This window comes from Struthio camelus, chromosome 2 (genome assembly GCF_040807025.1).
Source record: "Struthio camelus isolate bStrCam1 chromosome 2, bStrCam1.hap1, whole genome shotgun sequence".
Taxonomy (NCBI): Eukaryota; Metazoa; Chordata; class Aves; order Struthioniformes; family Struthionidae; genus Struthio; species Struthio camelus.
In genome coordinates this window covers 78,925,848-78,946,287 of record NC_090943.1, presented here as the reverse complement: position 1 = coordinate 78,946,287, position 20,440 = coordinate 78,925,848, and the positions used below count along the sequence as shown (strand labels likewise).

Here is a 20,440-nt window from a genome sequence, read left to right as displayed (position 1 = left end):
AAACTGGTAAATATAAATAAGTAAGAATGTGCCTTGCTGTATCTAGGGCTGTAGCACTCTGGTATCTGCTAATCTTGTGGGTGAGCGAGAGAGGTCTTTTTAGAGGAGGGAAATAGAAGCATGTGATGTATGCTTTCAGCCATGTCCTGCACTCGAGACACCACCTCGTTTGTGGAAGAAAGCGAGACCTGGAACATGAGTAGATAGAGGATTACTATTGGTGTGCAGCATCTGACTGAACTAACGTGGAAGGAGGTCTCTAAGTGCTGTCTCTGCTGCCTTTGCCTACTCCTCTGGGAAAGTCGTTGGCTATCCAGAGCAAGAAGGATACTTGCTTGTAGAGGCCATACCTATTGACCACATACAGAGGGAATTGCCCATCCTGCTTTAGACATAAAAGTGCTTACTCCAGATCAAAGATCACCATTCTCCACCTACTCCTGGTTTGGCAACAATGATCTTGGGAGTACTTATGAGCATGGCTTGCTCAGTTGGCTTCTAAAACTTAAGTTTTATCCTATCCGATTTTTCAAACTGTTTGAAGAATCTTGATCCCTAACATACTGGGGTAGTCATTTACAAGATGAAAAAGATTGCAATGTGCGTGTTTCCTTATTTGAGTTTTTGTCTATGAGGACTTTGCTCTTCAGAATCGGAAGTGGTTGCTCTCGTGTGGATGCTGATAAAAGATTTTTTTGTTCATGGCAGTTCCTTCAGCATATAAGCAGTAGTTGGATTTCCTGATATCCTGCCTTAGCAATTTGAGCAGTCTTAAATTTGATGTTTCTGGTACTTCACTGTATCAGGAACGTTAACCTTTAAAAGATGCAATATTTATTTTGTTAAGAAATCAGATGCAACAGTTTATGTACCGAACTAAATATAAGTGATTGTTGTCCTGTCTCAAAAACTTATGTCCTCTTTGATGCTGAATTTTGTTCTTTATGTATAAATATATCCTGTTTTCTGTGTTTTCTTGCACAGTCTCTTTATGGGATAAACGCTAATGTGAAATAAACTAGTGTCTTATATTCTGCTCTCAGAAATCCTTTTAAACAAGGCCAATCTTATTTCAAGTTAAGTATTCACATGGGGAATTATTGGGGAAGAGCAGGTAATTTAGAATTTTGCATACTGACTTAGTCCACATTAGCCTCTTCTAGATCAGGTCTTGTGACAGCCTTGGTGCAGTGTTGTCACTGCAGCTTTTGTTCTCAGGATGAACAGAGATAGCAAAGTTATGTTTTGTTTTGTTTTTCCTTGGTAATAGCTGCTATTACGTTTATGTGCGACAAGCGATGCAACAAGAAAAGGTCATGTGGACGGCACAAATGTAATGAAATTTGCTGTGTGGTAAGTTCACTTGTGTGATTTTTATAAAGCTGTTCATTGTGAAACATGCTTGGTTTTGGTTATGATTTTAAAAAGGCTTCTTTACTTTTGCGTCTTTGTTTTTTGGTGCATGTTCAGTCTCTGTTTGCAGTACTAGTCCTGCTCAGATGTTTGTGTACACACACTTACTCTGCAGCATTCACTTTATGAGTATCATTATAAAATGTAAAACTATGTTCCAACCTAGGTGTAGCTAAGTCAAATAAAGGTACTTTATGTCAGTACAGTGATTCGTGGGGGAAGGGTGAGGGGAGGGAAATTACTTCATAGATGAAGTAGTGACGTAGCTACGCCTGCACTACAGATGTTAACAAAATCAACTTTTAAAATTCTGTATCCCTACAGTGGTGAAACACGTATAGATCAGGCCAAAGCTGATGTAGTGTGCTATATGTTTTGACAATTGCTGGATTAGGACCTCACAGAGAAACAAGAAACTGATGGATTTCATAACTTAATTCAGCGTTTCTCTTTTGCCCTCCCCTAGGACACAGAACATAAGTGTTCTTTAGTTTGCGGGCGCAAACTCAACTGTGGGCTTCATAGATGTGAAGAACCCTGCCATCGGGGCAGCTGCCAAACATGCTGGCAAACAAGTGAGTTAAGTGCAACACTTAAATGTTGTAGAAATTAGTCACTTAACTGATCAGAGCTGGAAATAAAATCTGATCAGGATCTGAAGAGAGGCAGGTGATTGTAACTGGTATTTTTTCATGAAAGAGAAAGTTATTTAATTGTAGATGAATTTATTAAGTGTTGGATTTAATAGTTAAATATATTGTAATGCATGTTGATCCAGCAGTCACTTAAAAATTTTGAGGAATCATGCAAAAAAAAAAAAAAAACCACTTCTAAGTTAAGAGTAATCCTCTGTTTAGCAACATAATAACTATTAAAGGTGGTAGAGTATATAGCATAAGTCTGTTTAGCTGCTTAAAATTCAGACTTTTCCAACTTGGTCCACTAGTGATTGTGCTCTGGGGAGGACCATCCGAAGGAAAGATAGATGTCAGTCTTGTGTGTCTTAGGCTTTCTAGTCACGTCCTGAGTGGTAAAAGCTACCTTTGAATTACCAGAAATAGATTGACAGCTATTAATTTTTTTTATGATTACTGAACCTTATACAGATTTAAGGTAGTACGATGGTTTTAGACAGGTATGTGCTCTGTAAAAAGCTGTTCCTGTTGATGATATTTTTCCACAACTGCTTTTTACTACTTAATGTATCAGACTGTGAGTTGATTATTTTGCACCATTTTAATAGGTTCAAATCAGAGAAGTTAATATCTGAAGCAGACAGAAGAAAGCTTGTATGTTTCCTTCTGCTGGCAGAATCTTAAATTGATCTGGAACATCAAAACAAAAAAAGTGAGAGGACAGTGTTTCTTCATCAACAAAACCTAAATACTCACTTGGAGTTCCATGCTTTCAACACGCATGTGTGTTGTCCAGTAGTTCTGCAGCCTCTCTTGGACAAAGAGAGTCCTCTCTCTTAAAAATTGGGCGCCGCTTTGCGACCACTCACTGGAATGTAGAAAAGAAGTCACTGAGATGCTTAAGGTGTGAGCCAGCCCTCATGGTGTTGGTGAAAGAGAGGCTGGTGTTGTACAGGCATTGTAAGGATACTGTTAGAGTTAAAAGTCTCTTAGCTGCAATAGTACATGCATCTCCCCAATGACACGTACACATGGACATAGTCAAAAGAACTCTGTTTTTATGGAGAACAGCTTTTCATGGAAACCTTCCTGGAAAAGAGAAGGTACTAGTGTAACGAGTCTCTGAATATTATTGCAATTGAAATATCATTGTAGTCCGCCTTAATAGCGTATGAACATGGCATGCATGCCGACTGTCCATATCTCTTTCTAGAAAATAAATATTACTGTGTCCAAACTTTTCTCTTGACAAAGCAACATAGTAATCTGAAAGTCTCATAGGTCATGTCAGTAACTTCTGCTCTAGTTGAGTCAAAGTGGCCAGATTTTTCTGAATGGCTGTCTTTCCTTTCTGGGTTTGATCTTCAAGATCATCACACTTCTTTTTGTTGCTGTGCTGTTTTTTGAGAACTGTATTTCACTCTCAGACCCAAGCTTCAGGTACCTGCCCTAGCCTGGAGAGACCTATGTGCCTAAGAATTGCTACCCCTGTAAATTGTTCCAACGTTGGGTATGATGCAAGCGAGAGCTCAGGCTCCAGGGATATTTGTTGACGTGTGTGATGAGACCTTCTTTTGAGCCCATAAAAACAAGTTATCTACTCAAGGAAACAGCTAGTTATGACCATTTGGCCTAAACCTTTGTGTCCCTAAAGTCACCTGTTCTGAATCTGTCCAGAAGTAAATCCGCTGAGCGATATCTTCAAAGACTTCTTGCTTGCTTTTCCTGGTGCTGCTATTTGAGATTTCACAGGCCCACAGATTAAGGAACCTTTGATATAGGTAAGATTCTTCACCGATCGCTTCTCATTGATAGCAGACAGCTAGTGCAGCTGTTTTGGCTCTAACCAGGTCTTCCAGGGACCCTGGGTTTCTGGCTGGTCCTTTGTCTTCCTGAACCAAGGAGAATGTGAGGCTTTGCTGCCTAAACGGTTATAGGCTATTTCAAGACCTTTAATGAGGGACAGGAGAAGCCCCCCCACCTCTTTTCCATGCTTTCAGAATGTCCATGTCATCTTTATGGATAGTAGCTTACCAGCTTTTTTCTCCAGTCTACTCCTTCCTTTCATTCTAACCCTTAACATTTTGTTCTCCCTAGCGTTATTAGTTGTTGGAATTTGTTGTAATTGATCTTCTTAGACAAAAATTGTGATCCTTTCCATGAACTGCTTCGCTCTGTTAAGTTATGCAGGCAGATGACTCGGGCCTGCCCTGAGATTTAGCTGACTGAACAGACCAGACCATAGGAAACTACTGGACATGTGAAACTGCCAAACATAAATACCACAGTGACAAGCTGAGCTAAGTTTCCTCAGTGTGAGGAACACCTGGATTTTGCAGATAGTTAAGGGTAAGAGGTGGCTGAGCTACACAGATAGGTGGAGGGGAGTATTGTGAACCTTTTTGGGAGTGGAATCTTGCAAGGCCAACACCACCTAGGTAACTGTGTCAGCAATACCGTGAATTACTGGGACAACCTAGAATATGGTATCAGAAATACTGAAATTGGGTGTGGATGTAGCAAGACTGGGACCAATTAGGAAAGTTATTGCGGCAGGTTGTTTAATTCTGATCAACTGGAGAGGAGGAACAGGAGTTGGCTTTCTGTATTCCTCTTTAGGTGAATACTGTTGGTGTTTGGATCTGTGTGTCCGGTCATGCTATTGTCATGTGTATATTGTTTTTATCTGTCTTCCTGGAATGTGTTCAGTCTTACTAGTAGCTGGACCTCTGTATGGGGACAGCAGCAGCCACATCCCTCAGGTGGGAACAGGAGAAACCTCCTGGGTTTTGGAGTGCCCCAGATTTGGCTTTAGTGGACCGGGAAGGAGGGATCTCCCAGCTTCACGTCCACTGGATTCAGCAGCTGCCTTAACGTACTCATCCTTTCTTCAGCTTGGAATTGTTGTTTTTATTTTTATTGCTCCATTATTCTCTTATCTCCTCCTAGTTTCCCTCTTGTTGTTTTCCCTTGTCCGTTATCTCTTTGTTCCTGTATGGACCGATCATAGTCTTATTTTGTTCTCACATCTCCTTCTATATGACTTCTAATATTGGCTATACATTTTTCTCTTGGAATCCTGTTTTTCTAAGGATTTATCTAACTGTGGTTTGCGTTCCAATCAATATCCTTCCCATGGTATCTTTAACAGATATTTTTTCAGAGGTTTGCACAAAAATCAGTACAGTTAATGTTAAGTTTTAATTGGGGTAGTGTACAATATGGTGTTTGTTCCTTTATGTGTTTTAAATCAGTGAAACTTGGATTCTTGTGATAAGGGTATAAACTGTATTTCCCAAATAAGGAAAGAAACAAACTCAGTAAGCACCCTGAGGCAGAGATTACTTCCAAAAATGCACCAAGTTGATTTTGAAGTATGTGGACACGTTCATAAGCTTGTTATGAGGAGCCACTGAGAATTAAATAACGTGAAGAGTACAGAAGAGGTTCTAGAACAAAGTCTAGAGACTGGAGGCCTTTTAGTAATTTTCTCTGTACCATGTGCAGAGCTGTGAAAAAACACAATCTAATCATAGGTATGAGAAAATGATGGGCAGAAAAGGTTTGGAAGTAGTAGGCGCTGAAGAGGAATTTGGAGAACAGATTTTGGGGATCTCCTTCTCAAGCCAGGGATAGAACAGGAACAGCTTTCAGCTTGACGTGAGTGTTACTTCTGCTCCAGTTCAAAGTGTTGCTGTCAGAGAACCACTCCTTAACAGCAGTTGTAGTTCAGTATGAAGTGATCATAATTCAATTTTCTTGCATGAGCCACAAAAGCTAATTTTCTTTAACAAGAAAAAAAAAGTTGTAAAACACTTGTAGAGACTTCTCATAGTAGGCACCCTCTACATATCTTAAAACTGTACCGGGAGTTTGTAGCATTGTTAGTTTTCATGAATTCTGAAAATTCTATCTCAGATACGTTGGTAGCAAGAAACGAAGAACCCTATCGGGCTCGTAGTGGGTACAAATGTTCAGAGAAGAAAATGCCCATGCAGAAGCGATTAAAAAAACCCAACAACAGTAAAATCCCTTGTGTTACTTTGTGTTTGCTTGTAGAGAAACCTGGTGAACTGTTCTTTATGGAGGGGTGGGGAAGGCCTCTGACAGGATCTGTCTCTGACTGAAATGTCAGTAAAAGAGGTCTTTGACATATAGGCAAAATGGAAATAACAGATGTGGAATACTATAACAGATTGATATTCACCAATGGACTGTAGAGGAACTTGATGATGCTGACTTGTAATCTCCAGTATGTGATATCTCATACCATACAGCCTCAGTCCAAGAGAAGTGAAAGTCAATAAACGTGATGTCAATTTTTTAAAAGTGGGAGGGATCCAGGGAACTATTAGAGTAGGGAGCCTGATGTTCAGAACAGATAAACTGGTAGAAGCTACTGTGAAGAACAGAATTAATGGAATTGGAACATATGTTGCTTGACCACCTCTATGTAGGTTACTTACTCTTTCATAATTTCATCTTTATCTAGTAAGGAATAATACCATTGGTAAGGTTCCCTTTATTTCAGACAAACTAAAAACACTCCTTTAGTCATCCTTAACCACATTAGAGTGGTGCAGTGAACTTATTAAAAACTGTTTATATAATTTTAATTTACAGCTTATATTTTCAGTTTTTTGTCTAATATTTTTATTACTCCTTTCACTTGCTTTTTATTCTTGCAGTTTTCTCCCCTGAGATGCGAAATCTAGCTTTTCGTGTGCTTTATGCTGAACAGTGACCAGTACCAATTTGCTGCTACTTTTTAAGCAAATGAGAAGTTTAACCACGTGTATGAACTGTGGCCATTGAGATGTGCTTGTTTTGTGGGTTACTCTTTCAGGTTTTGACGAATTAACTTGTTATTGTGGTGAATCAGTGATTTACCCCCCCGTCCCCTGTGGCACTCAGCCACCTGAGTGTAAAAAAACATGCACCAGGCCACATGAGTGTGATCATCCAGGTAAGTCAGACTTATTGGCACTGTAGCTTTAAAAAACAAACAAGCAAAAAAAAAAAAAAAAACCTGTCAAAATGTAGTAAACCGTACATGGGTCTGTTTGAAAATATATTTGCTTTTTTACTATTAGTTTTTGCAGGAGTTGGGAATATTTGTCAAAGTCTGCACTTACAAAGCAACCAATTAAAAATTTGCCATGAATACCAGTGGTATTTCTGACTACTAAAATGCTGGGTTTTCCTTTATGATTCAGACAGCAAGTTTTAGACATTATTAATAATCACAACAGTTTAAATACTATATTCTAAAGATTAAGTACTTATTTCTAATTTCCCTGAAATTATACTGACTGATTGCAAAATACAGAGCAGAGATTAGCTTTAGAGTGAAAGATCTATTTTCTGAAAAATTCTGTCTAATAGCATAATCCTGCTCAGAAGATAAAAAAATATTTGCTATTTTCTACCATTTTCTTTAGAAAATGGGGAAGAATATTCACCTAAAAATCTGCCATCTAATTTTCGAGAGTGTTTTAAACAGATTACACTTGCATGAAGCATCATACTTAAGTTGTGTAATGCTGAAGTACTAGCTCATGTTTAGTAGTCCTTACCACCTCCTTTAAAGCATTTAAGTGGAGTATAGTAATCAAACTATTTGCTTTTTTTTTTTTTTATATTTCTGTGACTGCAGTGTACCATTCATGTCATAGTGAGGAGAAATGTCCACCATGTACTTACCTCACTCAGAAATGGTGTATGGGCAAGCATGAAGTAAGTCTGGCCTTTTAGTGTTTTTAGAATACTAAATAACGTGTAGCTTGAAAATATTGTTCAGGATATACTTTTATGTAAATCAAAGAATAAGCGTTTGTTACTTTGCTTTCCAAGACTGGAGGTATAGTTTTTGTTTCTTTGGAGTAGAGTATGTTACTAGAGTCTGAGTTTAATATGATTAAATTGGCAGAGTAGATCTTTCATGCCATATCATTCAGACCAGCTGCCATTTTGGACTATGATATAAAGGAAAACTCTGACTTTGTCTTAAAATGTTTCATTACTATGGTTCTTGCATGGGCAATGCTGAATGAAGGTGTGGACAGTAAAAGTACTTTGAGATTGGCTTTTATAGTTGCTCGTTTTTAATTGTAATATCATCTTCCTCCTCCTGACTTCCAGCTGCGGAATAATATTCCCTGTCATCTCACTGATATTTCCTGTGGACTTCGCTGCAATCAAATGTTAAAATGTGGAATGCACAAATGTAAAAGAATCTGCCATAAAGGAGAATGTCTTATAGATGAAGAGTGTAAACAGCCATGTACAATTCCAAGGCTATATTGCAGCCATCCTTGTATGGCCCCATGTCATCCTTCTTCACCCTGCCCGACAACTTCCTGCTCTGCAAAGGTTAGAGGCACAAAGAAAATTCATTGTAGTTCACAAGCGAATTGCGTAGTTTAATTACTGGCCAATAACAGTAGCGACAAAAAGTGCCACTTTTATATATTGATATCATGGCATTTTTGCTGTAAACTTACAATATTGAAAAATAAGATGAGTTTTTTTAAAATCATCATTTCAAAGTAGCCACTATTTCACTGCAGCTGGAATTTTTGAAAGACTAGATCTACCTCCTTTCCCCCCACCTGCCAAAAAAGACAAAAGTTTAAAAAATCTGCTGTCGTTTGTTGATGCAACAGGTTGATCTCCATTGTGAATGTGGGAGAAGAAAGGAGAGTATGATTTGCTCAGAAGCATCTAATACATATCAAAGGTGTGTACTGCAGTAATTCTTTTCATTCCTGATTTGGACTTATTTTTTGCGGTTTGATTAAATGTTGAGCTTGACTGAAATATATTTAATTCGCAAGTTTTTTCACATGCTTTTTTATAGTTAAACCTACAGTTTCTTTCTTAGTCTTCCCCTAAACTTTCATATCGGCCGTGTTGTGCTGCAACACATTTATCTTCTTGCTACTGTTAGTCTGTAAATGTGGTGACATGTGAAAGCTTGGATCTCCCATCTGTGAAACTCTCTTCTACCCACATAGAGCAGTTAGATGCAAACTAATTGGGCAGATCCAGATTCAGACACCTGAATGTAGATACTACATACAAGATTCTGTGTGCAATTTGGTGTTTAAGTTCCCATTATGTTTGATGGAAACCTAGTCACTACAGGCAGGAGAAGCAAAAGGGTCATTCAAGTTCATCCTGAAGTCTCCTTCAGGACTGCTAAGTTTAGGCAGTTGAATAGTTTTTCAGATTACATTTGCTGTAGTGAAAGCTTTAGCATCTAAATCTTTATTTTTTTTAAATGTGCCAACTGTGTCCTACCCAACTCCATTTATTGCAATTAATTTGTCTCCAGATCTTCCTTCTAAGCTTCCTTTATTTTACTTTTCCTCGTATGGGAGAGGAGAAGGAAGGGACAAGGATATGAAAGTGGCAGGGCTTTGGAACTTCTGAAATGAGAAGGCCAAAAAAAGATTCTTCCTCTGAAACAATAATTGAGAGGAAATCTGGAAACAAATCTGGGGAGTTGATATGCAAGCAAAATTTTGCTCTGTATCCCAGTTGATAGGAGACAGCACTCATAGATTGTTCCTGTCTCCCAAAGAAAGCTGCTTAATTATTATTTCTTTCCTTTAAGCACAAGTATTTGAGGACTCAGTACTAGCCCAGTTTAGAATGTACTGCCCTGTTTCTACTGAACATTGCATAGACTTAAATTCTGTCATAATTTGTCTTAGCATCTGCTTGTACCTGCTGAAAATGGGATGGAAATCAGAGACAGTTGAGAACAATTGTGATCAATGCTAAATTGGATGCCAAGTAGACTTACAAGAGTGGTGATCATTGTTTTCTTAACAAAGATTTTTTTTAAACAAAATCTTCTCTCGTTTAACTAAACAGTGAATTGTTTTCTATTAAATGTAGCTATGCTTATTCAATGAGAAATTTCTTCTGATTTTTATTCATAGAGAGATAGGTTAACTCAACTTTGAATTACCAGTTTAGAATTGAAATGTTTGACATTAATAATAAGCTGAGAAGGTAGCTCAATTGTAAGTCCCAAATTTTTTAAGGCTATAATACTTCTACTGTTTCTGAGCCTTAGGCACTCCAAAAATATTCACACAGGGTAACGTTGAAGTCTGCAAGAATCCTTACGCACATAAAAATTAAACACAGTTTATCTAATGAGAGCGCAAGTGAAGAGGAAGGGAAGGAAAACAATCAGCAGTTTAATGCGAATCTGTGTATCAGTAGCTTCAAATGTCTTCATATATGTTTAATTCTTGGACCTTGCAATAACTACTTCTACCAACAAGTTAATTCTTGGCCCAGGTGGTAATAACAAAAGTTCTGTTAAGTGTCAGCGAAGCTTGCATGATAAATGCAACTGTTCAGGTTGCTATGTCCGTACAGATGATATAGGTGCATGTGTCATTACCATCTAATGGCCCACTTGCTTGACTTTGTCATTGCCTGATAAATTTGAAGCTGATGGTGGCTCTCACTGACATTTGTCACACTGACAAATATGTATTATTTGATTATCTTCCTTCCTGATGGACAGTTATTTGTTCTCTGAATTTGGTGTGAAAGGTCCGGAGAAAAGAGTATCCTTTTACATGAAAATTAACAGGAAAGAAAGTTCAGAGATAGGATTGTCCGTTTTCAGGATTTGTTTGAGAACAGCGTGGGATATTTCACTGAACACTCACTATATGATTTTAATCATAGAAATTTTAGGAAGAAAATCAGACTGGGAAGGCTAATTATTGATGGGAACAAGAAAAAGAATCTTTACACGGAAAATTGTAGCAGTAGTTACTTTTTCTCTTTCCGGAAACTCAATTTATAGGTTTTAGCTCCACAGTTAAAGAAGAATCACATGAAAATTGAAATGTTTCAGAACTCCAAAATTTTTTGAAAAGGAAATTAATTCTAAACCTTCATTGTCAGCTGTAGACTGAATATTGAGCAGGTTGGAAGAAAGAGTATTCACTTTCCTAATTTACACTTGCATAGAACGGATGCTCTGAATAATCTGGAGAAGCAAAGCTATTTCTGTCTTGTCTTTAGCTGTTTGAAGGGGATGAGAGAACAATCTTTTAATTTACGTAGCTAGCCTAAACTCCTAAATCTAGGTGACATGGACCTAGGTCCCTTTCTGTTATCTGACCAGGAAACAATCATTCTGTCTTACTTCTCTTCTTCCATTTGGAGGCTTAAATCTACAGCTTCATACACCTTTTCCAAGTTATGTCTTGCATCAAATGAAGTCTCATGCTCTTTTTCAGAATAGCTGCTATATCTATTGCCACTAAGTTAACAGATCTGCAACTTGGAGATTCCGTGGAAATCAGTAGGCTTATTACAAAAAAAGAAATGAAGCAAGCCAGGTAAGGATGTACATGGAGAAACATCTTAGGAACCCTTGTGTGTACCTGAAGCATAGATGTTGAGAACATACATTGTGAGCAGATTCACAGTTAAAACAGGAAGATGTTAAATAGGCTAATTCTACTGTAACAATACTATTATTGGAGAATTCTGCAATTCTGTAGCTTTTTTTGTTTTTGTATAGAATAAGTTCTATACCCTTGACTATTTTCTTGTAATATTTATATATGGAGCAATATAATTGTGGTTTCAGAGTTTGTCTATCCCAGCAAACTTTCTGGAGTATGTCTAAATTTATATGGATTGCTAGGCAGTGTAATTTTTTTTGACATCTATTGTTTTAACATTCCTTCCTAGAAGGTTAATAGGGCATGTTTTTTCCCCTAGTTATTGTCTCACTAGTTCTAAAAAGGGTAACAAAAACATTATATTCTTTACATTTGTATCTCAATTTATGCTTGGATTGTCTGCGCTCTCATGGTGCCTGGCACTGCACATCTGCTTTCAGGTCACTAAAAATACCTGTGAATTAATCAAATTGGTGGTTTTCTGTACCTTTTGATGTTCTTCTGGATTGGAATAGCTTGTGATTTTGCTTTAAATAACTGATTCTTCAAGGAATTATCAGTTTCTCCAGCTTTCTTTTTGCTTTCCATTGAATTTTACTGATCTCTTCACTCTTGAAGTCCATAATTTCTGTTTTTAGTTTGTTTTTATTGCAGTCTTTCCTCTCTCAGAATTGACAGTTGATTGTTTCAGTCAGTCTGTGTTAACATCTAATGTCACCGTTCCTTTTTATTCAGTAAAATCGTATCAGTGAAACCTCCCTTCTGGTTGCTTTACCACTTCCTGTAACAAAAGCTAACACCAAGATATTTCAAGAATTCTTGCTTGTCGTTCTGTTCTGTTTTATTGTTTTATGTCTATGAAATTGGAGTACATTATTCTTATTATGTCTTTTTGGAAATTTTTCTGCACTGAAATAATTTTAACTCTGAGCGTGTGGGTAAGATGAAGCAACTAATACCAGAGATATTGCATTGAAGCACCAGCTCATCCCAGTCTCCAGCCTCATTCTACTTGGACCAGTCTTATACTTCAGAAGAAAATGAAAAGAAAAAAAATCAAGGTGGAAGAGGGAAATCCTTAGTAATTCCTTTATGGAACTTATAGAAGCATGGTATTAGTACAGTATAAGCACGGTGCAAGAAGAACACAATTAACAAACAGCGTTTGAATCTTTTTTCAGACTACCCTGTGTATTTCAATTAATTGAATACTCAAGTATTTAAAATATAAGCATTCTTTTTCATCTCTAGAAATCCTGTAGAACAATCTTTGTTTTACCCAGATTTAGCCTCAACCATCTTGTTCTTACTTGTACAGCAGTGCTAATCAGATGACAACAATATAAGGCCAACTTAAGCTTTTCAAAAGGGCTGTTAACTCCGAATGTTCACACCGTTGTGTTTTTAGTGCTTTTTTTAGGGGGAGAGAGGGATTATTTCTCTTCACTGTTCACAGAAAGCAACCATTTTGCAGTGGTAGACCTCTGTGGAAGAAAACACATTTTAAGCTACAGAAGCTGTGAGTCTTTGTCATGAAAATTATATATTTACCAGAAGGGCTGAGAAGACAGGAGTGCCTCTGTTGGTGTCCCAGCCTTTGTAATGTGTGGTGTAGTCACTGCGGCACCAGTTTCTGTGCCTTCCTACCGGGAAGTGCTACACATTTGTACAAGGAAGTTGACACACCTGGCTAGAAAAAGATTCCAAGTATTTGGTTTAATTAACCTAGATGAGGATTATTTACATTTTCACAGACCTATGTGGTCTCTCAGTTTAGGTCTGTGACTGAATTCTGAATATCATTAGAAAACCTGCACTAAAGTAGGTCATCTCTTGAATGATTGAAAAGACCAGAGTTGACTTTTCTTTGAGCAGACCTTTTCTGAATCAATTATGGTGATCTAAGCTGTGACGAGTAACCTTCATTCAAGTACAGTCAGAGGAAGTATTCTGCCTTCCTCCTTCCCTCCTCATTTACCAAACAGGAGGTGGGGGAGAGATGATGAGCACAGACAATATTTATTCTTCAAGTCCTGATTTATTATCAAACTAATATTTTCAAAACATCTTACAAATCTGCTTCATTTATTTGCAATAGCAGAATATTTCGTACAAACTGTGCAGAGATTTTCTTTCTTTCTCTGGTCCTATCTGTAGACATTTAGTACCTTAGGTTGGTCTCCTCAGTTATTTTTTTGTGACAAATTTGGTCGCTACTAAAGTAGTATCTCTAAATTGGCTACATTTCTCTTTTAGAAGAGGAGAATGTGATTCTTAAAGCAAATGACTTTAAATAGTACCCTGTTGATCTTAGAGTGCAGGTGTGTTTACTTTCTTCTACCCCCTTCAAGAAAACCATCAGAAGTTCTAGACCCTATTACTGTATGTCTCCAGACATAGCATATGTCACCGAGTAAACCAGTTCTCTCTATAAAGATTAATTGATTCCAAGCAAGCAACTGTTATCAACAGAATGAAATCACTTGTGCTGTCTGTTAGGAACAGAAATCGGTACTTGCCAACTGTGGAAATGTTTTGTTGTGTTGTATTTTTTTGGTTTTTTTTAAATAGAACTCTTGTTCCATCTCTGACCTTTAAATCCCTTAAAGTAAAATGGCAAGACACCTTTCAAAGATGAGCAAAGAAACTGAAATTCATAACTCTACGGACACTAGAAGTTACAGACTTAGAGATACTGATTCTTACAGTGCGTTGTAATCTTTCCTACACGCAGCTAACTTCTGTTTTCCTTAGTGTATATATGTGTTTGTGTATATATGTGTGTGCGTGTATACATATTTTTTTCTGTCACTTAGGAGTGACATTGTCAGGTCTTCCTTTGCTAATTCCCAATTCTTCCTAGCTTCCCCTCTGTGGTGATATCAGCTGCCTTTTTCCTGAAATGATCAAATTTACTAGTATAACCAGATCTAATTCAGAAGCTGTTGTCCTCAGCTTGCATTTAGCTTTGATAGTTGCTGCTTCTATTCAAGACCTGAAGAAGGACCTGTGTGCTTGAAGGTCTTTGGGTTTTTTCAATTGTATTATCTGATTTTTATGCAATAAACTATTCTCACACAGTCCACTTATTTCCTTAGACTGATAATGATATGATAGCAACAAAACTACAGCTTAAATGTAGGAGAAGTGCTCTGGCTAAATATGTTTTTCTTTAATAATTCAGGTTGCAATGTGATGAAGAGTGCCTAGCTCTTCAGAGGAACAGGTAGGCAATGAACTTTTTAAAATTTTTTTAGTAAATTGTCTAGATTCAGACAGTTGATTCTGTGTGGAAAATCCTTCCTGTATGACCTAGAGTCTTGAATGTCAAGGTAATTCCTGTGTTTAGGGATCTACATTGGGTGATTGGACTTCTTACTAGAATATTTTAGTGAGAAGTTGGAGAAATTTCAAATATACAGAATTTTTTGTGAACTCTTTATCTGTGTTGGTAGCCTATCTTTTTACTCTTCATTGACCCAAGTGTTTTTATTTTGGGGGACTGGGTTTTTTTTTTGTTTGTGTTCCTACCATCCCTGGATTTAGGCGTCTTGCTGAGGCTCTTCAAATAGATGATAATTCTGACCCTTTTAACGTCCGCTCTTCTGGACCAAAGTACAGTGAACTTTTAAAAGAAGATGCGAGGTATGTGTTCTCATGATGACATAGATCTTTTGGCTAAGACTTAAGTATCTATTTTTCCACCTACTCCATGTTTTAAGATTCTTTTAATTATTTCAGGTGTAACAAAATACATACATAGGTGTCACAAGTAGAACAGTGTTGAGAGCAAGGAGTAGGAGGTGAGAGCAGGAAACAGAGAATGTGTCTATTTACTCTTATAAAAATGCCTATATTTACTCTTCTTTCTAGCTTTGGCACTAGATAATCATTGAGGCAAAGGAGTTTACTTCTCAGGACCACCTAAGTAAGAACCTGAAAAGTGTAAAAGTGGCCATTTCATTCTGTAACAGGACTGGATTTAGAATAGGAACACTAATTCTCCACTGTTCTCGCTGCAAATCAGTACATGTGCTTCTCATCTCAACTGCTTTTGCCCCCTGTAATCCGTACCATTTCTGTGTAAACTTGTCAGGACAAAGACAAAAGTGATAGCTTAATAATGAGATATGCCCTCATAGCATGACATTATTTCCCTCCACTAGTCCTGTTTACTTGTTTTGAAAATAAAGGCAGTATGGGAAACAAAGAAACTGAATTACTAAAACACTTGATTAATGCAGAGCTAAGACTGCCAGTGTTGACTGCAAAACGGATGTCTAGACTGAAATGTCTGAAAATGAGCAATAGAAAGTCAAGGTAATATTAAAGCATCACACTAATAAATGCTCACTGTGCCACCTTGAATGGCAGGGAGGGATCAGACACTTCTTTAAAGATGTTTGAACAATGCAGGTCACTTAAGTACATTTTTTAAGTAACTGTGTGTCTGTGGATATGCCAGTATTTTTTTTACCAGCTCTGACTCTTTAACCTGTTGAATTTGTTTTGCACTTTCTTCAGTATCCTGACGACTCATAAATTTCAGATTTTTGAGTTTTTTTTCCCTGCTTAAAAATTCCAAATTAAAATGGCTGAGTTGCTGAGACAAGTGAGAATTGTACAAAAACAGCCACACAGAATTTAAGAGCAAATCATCTCTTGATTTACTTTCAACTGGTTAGCCTTCTACAAAAATAAAAGCTGGAGGTACTGTTTTATTAGTATTTGCACTTTAAGGATGTATTTTGTAGGGACTTTTCTACTAAATGTGTATGGAATGTTCTGCTCTACCCCTTTCAGGTACAACGGTATGCATTTTTCCTTCCTTACTCTGTTGAATATCTTGTGGCACATGTGTGTTTCTCACACGTATGCTCTTTTTGGAATATAATCATATGTCACCTAGCTTTCATTTTACTGCATTAAACAAGCCAAGCTCTTCAGTCTCTTCCTTTTCAAATGTCTTCCACTCGTTTGTCTGACCTTCTCTACCCATAAGGCAGTTGTCGTTCATTCTTCATTAATATAATTGACCAGAATTATGCACTGTATTCCAGCTGGTCTAATAGATGCCTTGAAAAGTGGACTTAATGCTTCTACATTGCTTCATGAAAACCTCTTGTGATTCATTCTACTTACACTTCTTTCATAACGGCATTATGTTGGTAACTCATGATCAACTAATGTATCTGAGTCATTCTTCTCACATATTCCCAGCTTACAGCAAAAACTTTTTAGTCCATAAGTGAATAACCTTGAACATTGAATTACTGAATTTAATTGCTCTTACTCTAGTATTCAAGATAAATTAACTTCTGTCTGTATTGGCAAATCTTTCTGTCAGCAGCAAATTTTATAAAGCTGTGGTTCTATGACACTTACTGCCTTGACCACTCTTGATGGTGTTTCATCTCAGCAGTCTTGAAAAGCTCTGAGTTTACCTTGTAGTGGCAGGATCTACAAAGTGCATATGTTCCACTTCTTTTTTTCAGGCAGCTCAACATTCAGTGCAAGCTTTGATGGATGACTTCTTGCTTGATTAGGTTGCTCCTATAATGCAGAAGCTCAGGGCTTGTTTTCTGCAGAGCTTTGGTTATACATCTGTGTACTGGATCTTGAGAAGTATGACAGGCTTCTTCCCATGCATTCAGGGTCACTACATCAAGAAGAAGGGAGACAATACTGCTGCTGAAGCCACAAGTAGAGTATAACATTTCCTGTCTTGTGCAGACAAGCAGTTAATCTGTGAGGCTGATGCGTTGCCAAGGACTGAAAAAAAGTACATCCACACATGAGTACACTTGAGAAAAGCTATGAGAGGACTCCTTATTTTGAGCTGTAGTCTTTCATTACAAAACCCCAAAGCTCCAAGATGCAGCACAACTCCAGATAAAAGGAGGAGGAAGAGATGACAGTCCCAGATAAGATGTCATTTGCAGGAGAGTGAGGGGAGAGGAGGCGCCGGGAGTAGCGTGGGTATGCTGCTGCGCACTGATCTGGCTATGTGGTTGTCAGAATGTGAGAAGGATTAAGAAGGCAGCAAGTCTCTGGACTGTGCTACTTTATATGAGATATCCTGTTGCCCAGGGGATCCATCTTCTAGCACTGAGATAACTGTACTGGCACAGGTAGGCAGAGATCAGGGGTACATATCCATTGGGTGGACACTTCAGCGCTCTCTGCTCCAAGAGGCTCCAGAAATAGACACAGAGGAGCAAGCAGATGCCCAGGTTGGTCTCCTGATGTGAAGTTGGAGGGCAGACAGGTACAGGTGTAAATGCCCAGCTTGAGAGGGATGGTGCTAAGACAGTTGAAACTGTTATTTGATGAATTAATACCAGTGGAGAAGGAGAGGAGATGATCTGGACTCTCTTGCCCAGATGAAGCTGCACAGAAGAGGATTTTCTTGGCATCTCTTTAGCTATGCAAGATCGCACAGCAATTGTATGTACCAAGGAAATCTTGGGTCAAATGGTAGAATCTGGAGAGACAAGGAGAGAGGTGAGTCCTTAATGAGCATCTTAGCCAGTTTTCCCAAGCATTAACCCTCCGCATCTTATTGTGGACTTGGTGAAGATAGAGCCAAGCACGCTTATTTGGGTGGACTGGCAACAGGAACAGTGTACAGGTTTGGGCAGGGTGGGGAGACCTTCATGCCTTTCTTAAATGAGAAACAGAAGCCTGAAGGAAGGGCAATGAGGGAAACTTTCTCAAACAGATGACTGGCAAACTACAAGCCTGGAATGTTGGCTACAGGCAAAAATCTTGTACTGACAGGTGTGTTGCAAGGAAGAGGTTTTTGGCAGAGGCAGCAAAAAGTGAAAAATAAACAGCATGACGTACAGTGAAAAATCAAGCAACAGAGCATTCCTGTTTAGCACAGAGGTTGAGAAAAGCTGAAATGGTGGTAGATCTGCTGCTGCTTACATGTAATGCAGGAGGGGAGATGAGGAGATAGCTAACGTGCACCATTTATGGACACTGCACAGAAAGACTTTCCAGTCCCACACTGCAAGGCTTCAGTTTACCCACGGTCAGATTAGACATGTTGATTCTAAGAACCACTTCCTTTCCTTGCTGTGCATTATTTTCAGTTAAATGTCCATTACCATTTAGATTGTATGAACTCACAGTGAGCAATTAGCTAGTTATTTGACCATAGCCGGCCATTAATAAATTAATGAAAGAAATCATGTGAGAATCATGATTTATTTGCCAGTAAACAATACTAATACCTCTAACAACATTTGGCAAAACTTAGAAAAGTCATTTTAAGAGATCGGGCAAGCAACCTACATAAAGAATTAAAAATACTTGAGAAATTCTTCAGTCAGGTAATAGATGCTCACTAACATCCTGGGAAATGGAGATGCTCCATTTACTTTAGATAGAGCAATATAACCTGCACATTGATTAACTTGTAAATATACAAACCAGCTCCAGCAGGAGGACAACTGCAAACGCAACTCCCCAAACATGAAATGAGCAAGCTGGTGCAGCATCAGAACAAACCACCTAAAACTGGATACAAGTGCAGTAGTGAAATATGCAGTAGCCAATTACTGTTACCCCTCCTCACTCATTTATCTGATCAGGTTCATACAAAAAACGCTACTGAACCTGTAGCATCTTCTTCATACTCTTGTGGGATGACTTAAAGCAGACTTCGTTCTCTTCCTCAGCTTAATGGATAGTCTCTGCTACCCTTAGCCTTTCAAGGTCTTTGCCAGGCAGTGAAGCCTCACAATGTGACAGTGTTGCTTCACAATTGCAGGCTTCTTTCTGCCCTTCAGCAAAGTGAGTATTCATGCTTTCATGTAGTTAGGAATGCAGAATACCTGTGTGTTAACTTGGCACTCTTTTCAGAGCAGTCTAATAAGGTATGCCCCGAAATTTGGAAAGGAAAGACTGCATGCAGTTGAAAAGAGGCTTTACTTTTTCTTTTTTACTTTTTCTTTTCCAATTTTATCTGGTGACCTCAAAGGCAAGTTTTATGCTCTAAAGAAAACTTTACCTGTGCTTTTTCAGCATTAGTAGCAGAGGAGCAAGCTGCACTGTGATTCACACTGTGGTGGATATGTGCAATGGTATCTTTGCGTTGGATTGCCTCAGCTCTTCACTGGTGCAGCTCATAGTATATACTGAGCTCAGAACTCTCCAGATGTCTCTAGAGGGTCTCCCTTTCAAAGGAAACCTTTTATTTAAGGAATGGTGAAGCCCACCATTTCTTTAAAGTTTCCTACCTACATTACACTCCCTCAGAATCTTCTCCGTGGTTTCAAAGGAGAAGCGATTTTTCAGTCTCTCCCACCATATGCGTTGATCTGCCTTGGAGATTCCTCTCTGGACGGTTGGAGCCCACATAGACCGCCGGGTGACTCAGGGTTGGTATTCTGTGGAGTTCTCCTGTATGAAAGGTTCTGGAGGGAGAAGTGCACAGAAAGCACTTGCCTCAGCTTTGGTCATACGTATGGGTAGTCACAACTCTGCTACTGTGTAGTATGTAACAAGCAAAAGGGTACAAGGTCCTATTTCTGCTCTTCAAGGAAGCAGTGAAACTGTGGATGTTCAGTATTGCCCATGAAATGAGTTAGACAGCCCAGTCTGTCTAACTTTCCTGCAGGATAATGACCTTCTGTAAGTCAAATGATCCTTCCCCACCCTGTTCCCAACATAGTATGCTTTCTTGTTTTTTGTCTTCCTGTGTGAGTTCTTAAGTCTTGACTGCCTTGGTATTTCTTGAAGCTAAAAGACACTGGTTGGTCTTTCCAAATATTTCTGAAAGGATGTCCACCTGGCTGAAGTCCCTGATCGCTTCCAGTTAATAACTCTTTGTAGGCTCCTGGAGGATTGATTTTTGAACATATCTTCCTGTCTGAACTGATTCCTCAGTGGGTTTCTAAATCTTAAGTATCTGATGCTTATGGGCCCACTCTTTGGGTT

The 20,440-nt window shown here is 38.4% G+C and overlaps 1 protein-coding gene across 5 annotated transcripts in view; it reads left to right on the top strand.

Annotated features, from left to right (window-relative positions):
- Positions 1 to 20,440, top strand: part of NFX1 (nuclear transcription factor, X-box binding 1) — an 89,873-nt gene that overhangs the window by 53,390 nt on the left and 16,043 nt on the right. For all 5 annotated transcript variants that reach the window (XR_011138953.1, XR_011138952.1, XM_068931346.1 and 2 more), the window contains 9 exons: positions 1,271 to 1,353; positions 1,880 to 1,988; positions 6,895 to 7,014; positions 7,705 to 7,784; positions 8,190 to 8,420; positions 8,714 to 8,787; positions 11,324 to 11,425; positions 14,679 to 14,720; positions 15,041 to 15,139. Coding sequence is in view for 3 of the 5 variants with exons in the window: in XM_068931346.1 (XP_068787447.1) it covers positions 1,271 to 1,353; positions 1,880 to 1,988; positions 6,895 to 7,014; positions 7,705 to 7,784; positions 8,190 to 8,420; positions 8,714 to 8,787; positions 11,324 to 11,425; positions 14,679 to 14,720; positions 15,041 to 15,139 (940 nt within the window). In the remaining 2 variants the exon portion in view is untranslated. The remainder of the gene's footprint in view (positions 1 to 1,270; positions 1,354 to 1,879; positions 1,989 to 6,894; positions 7,015 to 7,704; positions 7,785 to 8,189; positions 8,421 to 8,713; positions 8,788 to 11,323; positions 11,426 to 14,678; positions 14,721 to 15,040; positions 15,140 to 20,440) is intronic.